Source organism: Pecten maximus, chromosome 2 (assembly GCF_902652985.1).
Source record: "Pecten maximus chromosome 2, xPecMax1.1, whole genome shotgun sequence".
NCBI classification, from domain to species: domain Eukaryota; kingdom Metazoa; phylum Mollusca; class Bivalvia; order Pectinida; family Pectinidae; genus Pecten; species Pecten maximus.
Window position 1 is genome coordinate 15,703,046 of NC_047016.1, and position 14,052 is coordinate 15,717,097.

A 14,052-nucleotide genomic window follows, 5' to 3' on the forward strand; every position below is an offset into this window, starting at 1 on the left:
GACATACAATTTGCAGAGGTATTTCACCTGTAAATGGATACTATCATGCATAAATATGGACTCGGGAGGTAGAGTCTGGGATTATTTTCTAAGTACTCAGCAGGAATGCTTTTCTGTTTTATACTGTTATATACACTTATAAATTTGGAATTTTCAAAATTCAACCAAAAGTACTTCTACAGCAATTCAAATTAACAATCACTGATTACTATGTTTTTAAGCTTCTATATACTTTTTTTAGTACATTTATCACCGAATGATAATGTTGACCTTGACTTTAAGGTCAAAGCCAAATTAATGTGAATTTCTGTCCAAAGACCACTGATTAAGGTCAAATGCCAAATTAATGTGAATTTCTGTCCAAAGACCACTGATTACTAAACAATACTTTAGTTTTTGACACATTTGAGGTATATCCGAGATAAAATCACTTTATGATTCATGTAATGTTGGGTTTTTCTCTAATTACAGGATAATGAATGTCTTTTCCATCTCTAAACAAAAAACAATACTTCACAACCATGGATGCAGCCATTACAATAAAAACTATCATGCCTGAAATCCATTCACATTGCTTAAAAGAGTTCCGGTTTGTTATGATTGTGATAGTTGTTTCTTTATATTGTTTTCTATGTAAAGCATTATGGGAGCGTAATTCATCGTTACACTAATCTATTTTAATTTGTAAATTTGCTGTAATATTTTATCATTTCATTAAAATTTTACGGAATGTTATAAAATCGTTTTAACAAAGGGGAGTAAATTGCAATATTGTTGCTTAAGATAAAGCAAATCAGAAGAACAAACAATTCTATACATACTATTTTACCAATCACTGGTACTTCTGACGAGAACTCGTAGAAGTCAATTTCATTAATACAAATTACAAAAGACACAAAGTCACTCGTATTTCTGACAGAAAACCTTCGCGAGATCTCCGCAGTAGACAATTTCATTAATAAAAAGTTCAAAAGACACAAAACACTTCTCGTATTAATCTCTCTCAGAGCGCATTACATAATGGGCCCTTGGAGAGAAAGCTATTCGGATTTCTTAACCAGACAGTGAAATTTTATGCGAACTCCGTAGAACTTCATTACGACGAAATTATATAAAATAGATATGGCACAGCTGGTTCATTCTTTTGAATGAAATACTGTACTTATGTGTTGGTCGATCAGTACTTAGATAACTTAACCAATGGAACTTAATTCCATACATCGTGTTGACGTGGAATGTATCTAATACATTCATTCCAAACTGATGCATTGATTTTGAGATCATGCTTACACCATGCATCCCGTGTTCATAATGTATGAAGAAATTAATGTTCTCGTATTCTAACGTGGAACACTTTCTGAGATGTTCTGCCATATGAAGTGAGAAAGTCTCCTCTGTGAAGTTACCATATATTTCTACATTGTATCGAATTCCGTTAGGCACGATGTAGCCAACAGCCTGTGTACTGCATTCGAAGCTGCCGGAGCCTCCATCTTTGCACTCGCTGCCCAATATGTGACAAAAGTCGTTGAAGAAATGATCCTCATTTGAAGCCAGCAGCCGATAAGGCACCCAATCGACAATGATTCTCCCCTGTGGAAACAACTTGTCCGTGTCGTCTGCTTTTGATGACAGTAGTTTCTGTAGGTCACCCTTGCTCAAGATCCTCATTGGTATGTTGTCAACCGTGGGAATAAAGGGGATTACCTTTGAAACCCCTCCTTGGTAGAACAAGATATCCTAAAACGAATATCATTGTATTGTCACAAACTATCAGTAAAGCATTTTACCGTATCTTTTTCATTCTCATAAACTTTGATTTATCGATAACTAATTGCCCACAGTTCTCGCATACGTTACAGACGGAATATTTTAAAAGATATTTACTTTCATCTTACAGTCATAGATAATAGAAATGTGTAAGATGTATAAGAAGATTAAAAGTGTGTAACAATTCAATTTATCTCAACAGAAATGTTTATGGGTACACAGTGAAATAAACAAAATGGCTTACCCCGCGATGTCCTGCATGATGAAGGCTCTCAGACGATAGACCAGTCCTCTGCCTTCATATCCTTTGTGTATGCGTAGTGCTCGCGATGTAATGGTCTCTCCATCATCAATGAAGTAACGCATTGGAACGCTACCTATTGGAAAACCGTAAACTGATATTTTTGTCAATTCTTGGTAGTACATTGTAAATAATGATCTCGCTTAATACCGACCTATTCAATTGACATATTACAAATCTCCCTTACCGGAAAGGCCAAAACAACAACAACACATAACATTCATAATTTGAAATTTAAACCTCCAAATATTGACCGGTATAACAACAACATCGCTCCCAGTAAAAACTAAATCTGCACCAACACATTAAACGCTCAAATGAACAACACACCTACTCTTGGAGACCACATAGCAACTCGAAGAACAAACAGATCAGACTGCAGACCAATTACAGGCATTTAATCATCACTTCCGAATGTAATCTTCCTTGTACACGCCAAATTCGTCGACAGATGAAATAATATAAACGCCTACACACATAATCAAAACCAAAATATGAACTCTTATAAAAATACAAATCAATCAAATCAGACAAACTCGAAATATATATCTGAACGACATCGAAAGTTTTTAAAAAACATATAACCATTGAAGAAACAAGAGCATCGCACTTTGGGAGAAAGAACACCTCAAAAACATACTTAAAAAAGAACAAGAAAGCATCACCGCATTACGTAAAGCTGGACTATTAATGACCCATACGACATATATGGCTAATATTCTACACTAACAAATCAAATCAACAAAATTGCGCCCTATACCTGACAAGGGACCTTCACTACACCTAGTAATATCAGACAGCAAGGCGTAAATAAACTTCTAAACAGCATTAACACACACAAAGCAACAGGGCCTGTTAGTATACATGGCATACTACTCAAAGAGCTTATATATATATATCAGTACCATTCTCATCAAACCCACACGCTAACTCAGTATAGGTACCATACCATGGGACTGATTTAAAAGGAGACAAGTACAATCCCACCATTCAACACACTGAAACTTACGGAACATATAGCCACACGCTCTATAATGACACAGCGGGAAGCAATATGGTATGTGATTTATTAAACTGTTTTGGATTCTTCAGATTGTGTGAAACACAACTTATAATATTCATACATGATCTCATGCTAGCCCAAAACAAAATCACACAGACAAAAATCTCCATCATGATGGACTTTGCAAAAGACTACCGTTCAATTTTAGATAGTATTGGACAATAGGGAAAATACATGTTAGGATCAATGCACCCACACAATTATGATTGAACCGAAACAATCAGGCAAAATAATAGTAACATCCGAAGTCCTTAAATGAACATGGTTTGGCCCTATTAAATGAAACACAACACTCACAAACTGAATTATATTATATGTAATTGTATGATGTTGATGAGATGTATAATTTCAAGACTAATAAAGAATTGAATTGAATGGAAACTATTTGCGGACGACAGCATCATTATACAAGACAATACACAACAAAGACGACACTCTAAATCTAAAAGGCTTTGACTCTGTAGGACAATGGAAGAGAGACTGGCCTATAACATTTCATCCTTAAAAAACAAATCATGAACACACAATGGCATGCATGTGTGTTACAATGGCTTTATTTCTTTATTCATTGTATGTATGTGTGATGGGCAAAACAAATCTTCTTTATTTCGGAAGTTATTTTATGTTTTGTTTTTAAACCTGTTTTAACACATATTGGACGCAAGATAATATGAAAATTATAATAATTTCATGAAATAGATATATCTAACATGCAAAATTTCACGAAAAAATCAACGTAATTCAAAGAAAAGTAAAGTGAAAATACAATGATTATAGCAAAATGCAACACAAGTTACAAATGTTTAGATGTATAATTATCTGGCTCTCCAATCAAAGCCATGCATAGTACACTGTAGAAACGTTACATGTTAGTGTATAAACATCGGAATATTCCCGAAGTTCTGAACACTGGAAAACAGGATTCACTGAAATAAGGAATTGAGTTAATAACCATACGAAATAATAATTGAATTCACGCTAAATCTTATCTTTATTTCTACCTGACTATAAATAATTAGACTAATATTAGTGGTAACGCCGGCTACAATGATACCTGTACCGTTAGGTATTGCGTACATTTAGTGATTAACGTTACCGTTACGAACATATTTTCGCTCAGCTCGAAAATTTATAGATAAGATGAAAATCCCTTGGTAATTCTTAATTTTTTAATTTGAGATGACACAGTCGGGAGGGGGCAAAAAGTTGAGTACTTTATGATTGACGGAATGTAATGAAATCGCTTTAGAAAAACTACAAAATGGAAGCAAAATACAAGCAATTAATAAAAACAAAAAAAGGAGAGAAGCAACTATTTTATTAATAAATAATGTTTACCATTAACTGTTATACAGCCTTAAAAAAGACACAAAAACAGTATAATATCCAATACAAAAGAGTTGTGGCATACATTGTGTTTTATAAAATAAACATTCTTTGTTCCATTTGTTCCCTACATATCCGAATGATAGCAGTTTACATCGTTTACAAATATTTATTTACTATTAAATCAAATAATCAAAGCAATTCATTTGGATGAACAGAATTAACCTACCTGAATAAAAACAATAATGGAGAGGAACAATCATTTCGTTAATAAAGAATGTTTTACCACTAACTGTTATACAGCCTTGAAAAAGACATAAAAATAGTATAATATCCTGTACAAAAGAGTTGTGGTATACATGGTGTTTATCTAAATTAAAAATATTTTGTTCCATTTGTCCCCTAAATATTCGAAGACGTTATCTGCTCTCAATAACTGGTATTAAAATGATAGCAGTTTACATCGTTTACAAATATTTATTTACTATTAACTCAAAAGGAATCTTTTTGATAAATAGAATTACATATTTAATATAATTTATTATCTAAGTGTCGGAGAATCACGAATAGACCACGTACGAATGAATATGTCAATAAAACATGAAAGACATCTAAAGATTGTACAAAAACAAAAAGTACAGAAACCTCGGCAGAACACTGTTGAAGTCAATTTTATTAATACAATGTACAAAAACACAAAGTCATTCGTAATTCGAACATAGAAACTTCGTCAAAACTCTGTAGAAGTCAATTTCATCGATTCAAATTAAAATGAACCCCCCCCCAAAAACATACACAAATATATACTTTATGCATTAATTTCATTCTAACATTCATTTTTCAAAAATGCATAAGTATACATGTCAAATGTCCTAAACGATCCTTCCATTCTCATAGGTTATGTGTCATCAGGTGAGTATGCTAGTCTGAAGTATACATGCATATGTGAAGTATAGAGTCTATTGAATGTTGTTTGTTTTTTACATATAGTATTTTTTAAGTAAAGTAAATCTATATATTTAATATTTCTATTTATAAGATCTCTTTGTCACCTTAGGAGATAATTCATATAGGATTTGCCTGTTATTCAATACTGTTCACTTATACCATCGAATGACAATGATTTTTTAAAAATGAAAATACATAAAAAGCCACTCGCACGTCTGACAGAGGAAACTTCGTAAGAACTCAGTGCAAGTCCTTTTCATTAATACAAAGTACAAAAGACACATAAAGCTACTCGTTTCAATCTGTCCTAGAATGCATATAGGTTTTTTTTATTCTGACAGAGAAAATTTTATGTGACCTCCAGGGAACTTAATTAAGACAAAGTTCCATTACTATTGGGTAATTGGCGAGTGTTGGTAGATCAGTACTTCGATAACGGAACCATTGGTGCTTCAATTCCATACATCGTGCTTGAATGGAATGTATTAGACTCGCTCATTCCAAACTGTTGCATAGTTTTTGTGATCATACTTGCATCGTGTGACCATGGCTCAGAATGTACCAAAAAATTAATGTTCTCGTTTTCTAACGTTGAACAATTTCTGAGATGCTCTGACATATGAAGTCTGAAAGTCTCCTCTGTGAAGTTACCATATATTTCTACATTGTACCGAATTCCGTTAGGCACAATGTAGCCAACAGCCAGTGTAATGCATTCGAAGCTGTCAAAGTTTCCATCTTTACATTCGCTGCCCAATATGTGACAAAATTCGTTGAAGAAATGATCCACATTTGAAGCCAGAAGCCGATAAGGCAACCAGTCGACAATGATTCTCCCTTGTGGAAACAACCTGTCCGTGTGTGCTTTTGATGCAAGTAGTTTCTGTAAGTCACCCTTGTTCAAGATCCTCATTGGCATTTTATCAACCGTAGGCAGAAAGGGGATTACCTTTGAAACCCCTCCTTGGTAGAACCAGATATCCTAAAACGAATGGCATTGCATTATTAAAAAAAATAAGTAAAACATTTCTTTCAATTGTCTTAAACCTTGATAATTTACGAATACTTATTTACTATAGTTTTCCTGCTTACGTTGGATTGCTTCAGAAGGGACTTATTTCTGTCATAGATAATAGAAATAAACAAGATGTAGAAGAATGTGAACATGTCTTAACAAACAAGTGTTAATTGTAACGCGGCCCGTTGCAGATGTCCCCAAACTTCCCCGAAATCCCCAACAATATTGGTCATTTAATCATAATACGATTAACAGAATATTTCATCGAAATTGACCATCTAAACACCAATCAGTGAAATACTACATCACACATTGAACGATAGAGGCCTTCATTTCATTACCATTGCAACCAAGCTATTCAAAACTGTTGCGTTTGTTTTAAGCATTCCTCAAAACCCCTATTCACTAATTGTCAGCAAAATCCGGTGTAACGTTGTAAATGGACCCCTTTGAAAATTGACCCAAGGTAATTTTTCAACGTTGAATATAGATCCTGTATTAGTTTCCACGCTGAATATGGACCCTGAGTACTGTTCAAAATTGGTCGTAAAAGGTCAATTCTCGACGGATGGTATGTTGAAAATTGACTGTTCAACTCAGGCTTCACCGATCTACTTCATTCGACATAAAATGTATGGGCTCTTTGATCGCCTTTCTCCCTGTAAGCTCCCTCTTCTGAATAGGTAATGGAATTACATCAGGTCCCAACTCATCGTTCTTTGGTAATGTTTTGTCCTTTCGTCCACATATTGTGTTCTGACGGATAATTTTGATGCTGTTTAAGCACACTCTCAGGTCATATGATGTTTGGGCTTGGTTGTTTAATACAGGAGTTTCGAGATAGTGAAAATGACGTAAAATTACGTGGTGCAAGTGGTTTACCTTTTCGTTGGCGTATACAATAGGAAATCTGAAGACCAATCATATGGCGCTACGGTAATAAACAACAGAAATTTACCGCAAACGATGCGGGAGCTTTGAGATAGTCAAAATAACGTAGAATTACATGGTTTGAGTACGATTTTCCGGATTGTCTCAAATCCTCCGGTGATTCTGACGCCATATTTTGGTGGGAATATTGTAGTTGTAATGGGGGTCAGTGTTCAACGGTGTCCATATTCCATGGGTGGGAGTGAAGAATGCGCTGATGGTTCAATTTTCAACTGCATTCAGGGTCAATATTCAATGTTGAAAACTGACCACGAGTCATTTTTTAAAGAGGGTCCATTTTCAACGTTAGACAGGCAATACCTTAATTTTCACTTATTAGAGGCGAAAACATTGCGGCCAATGTTTTGTAATCCAGAAATAGAAGGCGCGGTCGTTTTTATAGTATCATAAAACACCTACATGCCAAATTCGGACGATCCAGTACTTTTAGTATTGCACTTTGTTTAAATATTCTCACTGGAGTATATCACGGCACTCCTTAAGCAGTCATGCTTTATTAATGAAAATAAGTTTTTATATTTCAAATTTCCAGAAGCCAGTAAATCATCTGATTACAACACGGATTTCACAATTATGTTTATTATGTCATACCACACCGATCAGGTAACGGCCTCCACTGTCCAGTTTTTGTTGGGTTTTTTTTGCTTACATTTTTTTTTAATTTTAGAGCGTACCTTGTACTTATCCAGTCCTAATATTTTGATGCCACAAAAAGGAAAAAGTTCTTTGTCAGCCAATCAAAGACTGGATTGTTGTCAGAAAAATAAAACTGTTTGCACGTCTAGAGGCAACCAGGAATAATTCATTAAGGAAGAAAAATCGGCGATTTAATTATTATCTCGTGCAGAATGTCTAACAGATATGTAATCTAGGTATACAGAGAAATAAAAAATAAAGCTTACCCTCTGAACTATGAGTTCACCTCTCCTCTCTTTTAGCACCTTCTGTAGGATTGCCTCATTTCCGGTCGTGAACACATTACGCTTGAGTCTCGGTTTTCCTGCGATGTCCTGCAGGACGAAGGCTCTCAGACGATAGACCAGTCCTCTGCCCTCATATCCTTTGCGCATACGTAGTGCTCTCGGAATAATAGTTTCTCCGTCATCAATGAAAGTAACACATTGGAACGCTACCTAATAGAAAACCGTAAAGTAATATATTCGTTAACTCTAAGCAGAAAATAATGACCGCTATTTACATACTATGAATAACTTCCTTCCAATATATTTTCCCAATAGGTTGTATTAATTGTTTGAAGTGAATAATCCCTGTTATTAAATCTAAATAATAGTGCTTCGGTTTGTTCTAGAGTGGTTGTTGCTATAAGATACTCACCATTGTTTTATTTACAATAACAGCATACCCAGTGTGATCGGCCATAAATGTCCGATAGAGGGCGGGCAGGTAGTCCAGTCCATCGTAAACGTCTCGGATACTCATAACATCGTCATAGTCCTCTATGCCAACTTTTCGACATTCGATAACATCCATTATGGACACCAGTGCCTTCTTAATATTTTACCTGAAAAACTGTTCGTAAAAATATATTCAAACATTAAAAACGTTGATGTACTATATTGAACATCATCCGTGAATCGTAATTTGGTATACAATCTAGATAAATGTAAAGCAGACTCGTGATTCAAATAAATTAATTCGTATGAGAAACTAGAACACTGGACAGGTCAGAACGCGTTCCACTTTGTGGCTGTATATGCCCCTACTCCAACATTGTTAGGGGATAACACGGCAAGACACACAGAATGTCAAATGTTGAAATCAGGATTTTGATTATATCAAACAGCTAAATTACATTAAAGTGTTTAACCGTGTCATGATATGACTTTTTTTCAAGAATCCATCTTTAAACCCACAAAAAAAAGCACTCAGACAATCACGATTATTTACATTTCCATGTTCCATTACGGTAACATCTTCGATTGTAAATGGCGGTTCGGTATATACAAAAATGGAATATGAAGCAAAAACTAACGAAAAGCTATTTTCTTTGAACTTTGTTTGTTCCGCTTGATAAGTACATTCCTATGTCGCCATGTTCAAAATAGGTTACTTGAAGCGGTTGCTGTTTGCCCTTGTCCATTTAGATGGGGTTGACGCTTGACATTTGGACATCAAAACAATCGCAATGAAGCAAAACATACAACATACATGTACTATATTGTGACTATAGTTTCATTCCACCTCCATATCTGCTGGGCCAACGTACATCTTAATACCAGTATGATTCATTTCAACCTTAAATACCTCCGCCACTAACAGCCAATGGCATATATAGCCAGAGATCCATTTGACCCTACTGAATTTGACCCTTGGTCAGTTGAACCATTGTTTAATTCCTACCAACTGTGTATCATAATTTTACAACAAAATGCTTATTAATAAATGATACAAAATTTGATCTGAACGTTGCTTTTGACCCTTAACCCTTTGGCTCTGTGGCCATGACTTTTTGTCGCTTGATTCCATGTTTAATCAACTTAATTTGCTTTATTATGTCTTTAAAGGGTTTTCTACACATAGGGTATTTTTCGTTTTTCTGTTAGCCCGACCCCATAAATGTTGGCTGACACAGGTTTCCACCTCGCCTTACAAAGCAGTTTATCTATTTTAGGCCAGTAGGGGCCGGAGTATTGCTGCTGGCTGACAATTTTTTAATGAGCCTGGTGGTCACGTGGTCCGACGCGTCATCGGGTTCACCTCACCAATATCACTAGGCTAGAATCTGCCTCGTTATATGCATTTATAGAGGGAAACTTCAAAGAACCCCATATGATTTTGTAAACATTGAAAGCAATGACAGTGAATGTCCTGATTTTATCATCTTACATGTTCAGATTTTCTTTCCACACCTCATGTCTGTAATTGTATAATTAAAATAGTAGACCAGCGGACACTATCATAACCTTGGTAATTTACTAATATCACATGTCATCTTTTTTTTTTTTTTTTAACTCAAACAATTGCATATACACTATAGGTCTACTCAGAGACGTAAATATCGCATGTGATATATATATCTCTGGTCTACTATACAGTGAGGTGACAAAATGATCTCACTTTTGCAGTCTTTTTACGGTGATTAATTTTCCTAGCCTTGTTAACCATTTTATTTTTGGCATAATTTGATAAGATTTTGTACACTTTTAAGAACATGTTTTACCCTTTCCTGACGTAATATTAACATAAATATATCCATTTCTTAATTTTGCAAGATAAAGATTTGATCAAAATGCAGTACATGTAGTTTGAAATACTGTTGTCTCATCCTGATGTAATTTAATTAGATAGTACGTAATCACAGAACTGATTTATGTTTTATCTAAGACGATACATGGGTTTTTTGTACAACGAACTTTGAGGATTTCCTTTGTACATATTAAATCAAGAATGTTTAAACATTGGTTGAAATTAAAGCGTCCAGATAATTGTTTACTCAAAGCATGTTATGATGACATGTTGGAAACTAAAGATCCTTGGATTCTTTATTTAATCAGGAACTTTGAACTGTCAGTCTTGGGTATATGTTTGAAGAAATCAGTTACTAGTCTGATCAATTTTACAGTAATGTTTTCAAACAACGTCCTTTTTTTGACAATTTCCTTAAAGAATGTTTTATGAAGGTTATGATGTGGTGAAAATGTTAGCAGGCATTCGTATTGATTTGATTAAAACATATCATTTTAAATACTCTGGTATGTTTAAACGTATTCAGTTACTCAAGGTAGAAAATATAAAAGAACTTAACAATTTAGGAAAATATTTATCACTAACAAATAAACTAAATGAAATTTTTTTTATCAGATTTTAATTAGAATATATTCATTTTTAATGATTATTTCTCTGTTTCCCTGTAACAAATCTGACAAATTAGCTTATTGAATTATAAATCATGTAAGAGTGGATGCCTTTGTCCATTAATGTTATATACTATTTTATCCAATAAGTTGTAAAACCTATGGAATAAAGTTGAATTGAATACAGTTGTTTAATGAATAACGGGATCATCACTGGAGTACATGTAACCAATTCACTGTTGAAACACAATATAATAATGTAAAGTATTCATTCCCTCATTATAAAACCATTGCAATGGTAGATAGTGTGTAAGGTAGCACACCACAGTAAGACAGCCTGGCCATGGGCAATTTTTTTGTTAAGCAAATAACTCCTGTATTATGATATGTATAAAAAATGAAAAAATAAATGTACACTATAATTGGTATATCCAGTATGAAGTAGTACATACAGGCTTCACATTTATTAAAACAAAAATCAATAAATTGGTTCCGGATTTTAAATATCCGGATTTTCCGAACGTGTGTTTACACAGGAAATTTAGTTTCGCCTACAGCGCAAAATGGAAGCCCACAGAAAAGGTAAGATAGCGGAAAAACTTAATTTACAACATATGTCCAAACAAGATTAATTCTGTCTTTGGGATAGAGATATTTAATTTCAAATAGGTTTCAGAAAAAAAATTGTGTAGAGAATTGTGCCATTTTGGGTCAAATATCATAATATTTTGCAATTTTTGAGAATTTTTTAAGCTGTTACCATGGTATTCACAGCTCTAAAAATCACAGAAAATATCAGTTTACTTATCCTTCAGAGCTCTATTAAAATTGCAAATGTTGTACAGATTTCAAATATATATACTTTATTAGAGGTTATATGTAAGGTTAACTGGCAATGTTTACATATCTAAAGCATGTGCCATATTTTTCAGAATTTGGCATTTTTACTGTACACTGCTACCTTATAAGGGCTGAAAAATGTTATTTTTTGGAAATTGTGCTTAATTATGCTTGATTAAGCTTCATTTTAGTTCATTATTGCTCAAAAATGCATAAAAACAATTTAAAACTTGTTTATTATCAGGCTTGTCATATTAGAGGAATCAAGGGAGGTAACTCGCATATTTACCCATTTTAAGGGTGGGTTAATTAAGCATAATGTTAATGAGTCAGTGTAAATTGAAAAGATATTCTATGCTTTATAACAAACCCAAAATAACTTATTGGGTATCTAACAAACCATATAGACCGAATTCTGGTTTGTTTTACCTGATTTATTACCCCGTATCCATGGAAACTATTGCAGTAAGTGTTATTTTTTGAAATATTTGGTGAAACCATTATTTTCAATTTATTTATACATTGGTAAGCATGTAATTTCAATTGATGGAGTGTACGGTTGATACAATATTGTCAATTATTGTCACTTCCTTCGGTAAAGCAGAAAAAATAGCATTTTCCGCATAAAATGGGATCAGCGGACACTTTCATATGATCATTGGTACATATCTGAATTACCGGGGTGGAAACAGATGACTGTGATGTCATAGGCATGACATTTTGAAATCTTGGATGTCATGTCATGATTTATCAGTTAGAATATTGCATGTGTTGCTAAGCTGAGGTTTGGAAAGGAATTTGGTTATTTATTATGACACCATTGAGTATTTATGACGTCATAGATACCATCTGATGACGTCATAGTTACTGATGACGTCATGGTAACTATGACGTCATATTACAAGGCTAAATTTGATAGTTGTATAGTATTTTTTGCTTGATTACATGCACAGAGACTCAAAGTACCACATTCAACTCAAAACACAACTTTATTCAAGAGATATACAGAATTATGGGAGTTTTCATCTTTAAAATTACCTCCCCTTATTACTGGATTGGGAGAAAAAGTTGTCAAAATACACCTCTCAGGGAAATCAGCAATACTCGGTGACTATTAAAGATACACAGTAACCCGATATGTCATTTTGTTCGTCGGAACATATTCTAGACATTCATGGGGTTTTTAGTAAAATTAGAATTAACGAAAGTGATGTATAAGGTAGCACACCACAGTAAGACAGCCTGGCCATGGGCAATTTTTTTGTTAAGCAAATAACTCCTGTATTATGATATGTATAAAAAATGAAAAAATAAATGTACACTATAATTGGTATATCCAGTATGAAGTAGTACATACAGGCTTCACATTTATTAAAACAAAAATCAATAAATTGGTTCCGGATTTTAAATATCCGGATTTTCCGAACGTGTGTTTACACAGGAAATTTAGTTTCGCCTACAGCGCAAAATGGAAGCCCACAGAAAAGGTAAGATAGCGGAAAAACTTAATTTACAACATATGTCCAAACAAGATTAATTCTGTCTTTGGGATAGAGATATTTAATTTCAAATAGGTTTCAGAAAAAAAATTGTGTAGAGAATTGTGCCATTTTGGGTCAAATATCATAATATTTTGCAATTTTTGAGAATTTTTTAAGCTGTTACCATGGTATTCACAGCTCTAAAAATCACAGAAAATATCAGTTTACTTATCCTTCAGAGCTCTATTAAAATTGCAAATGTTGTACAGATTTCAAATATATATACTTTATTAGAGGTTATATGTAAGGTTAACTGGCAATGTTTACATATCTAAAGCATGTGCCATATTTTTCAGAATTTGGCATTTTTACTGTACACTGCTACCTTATAAGGGCTGAAAAATGTTATTTTTTGGAAATTGTGCTTAATTATGCTTGATTAAGCTTCATTTTAGTTCATTATTGCTCAAAAATGCATAAAAACAATTTAAAACTTGTTTATTATCAGGCTTGTCATATTAGAGGAATCAAGGGAGGGT

The 14,052-nt window shown here is 33.8% G+C and overlaps 1 protein-coding gene across 1 annotated transcript; it reads right to left on the reverse strand.

The window, feature by feature from the left end:
- Positions 1-343: 343 nt before the first annotated feature.
- LOC117319350 (probable N-acetyltransferase 16) lies at positions 344-9,228 on the reverse strand. Its single transcript, XM_033874178.1, has 3 exons — positions 8,713-9,228; positions 8,280-8,510; positions 344-1,740 (listed from the first exon to the last, which is right to left on the reverse strand). The coding sequence occupies exons 1-3, from the start codon at positions 8,866-8,868 to the stop codon at positions 1,108-1,110; spliced, it is 1,020 nt and encodes a 339-aa protein (XP_033730069.1). The 5' UTR covers positions 8,869-9,228; the 3' UTR covers positions 344-1,107.
- Positions 9,229-14,052: the final 4,824 nt, after the last annotated feature.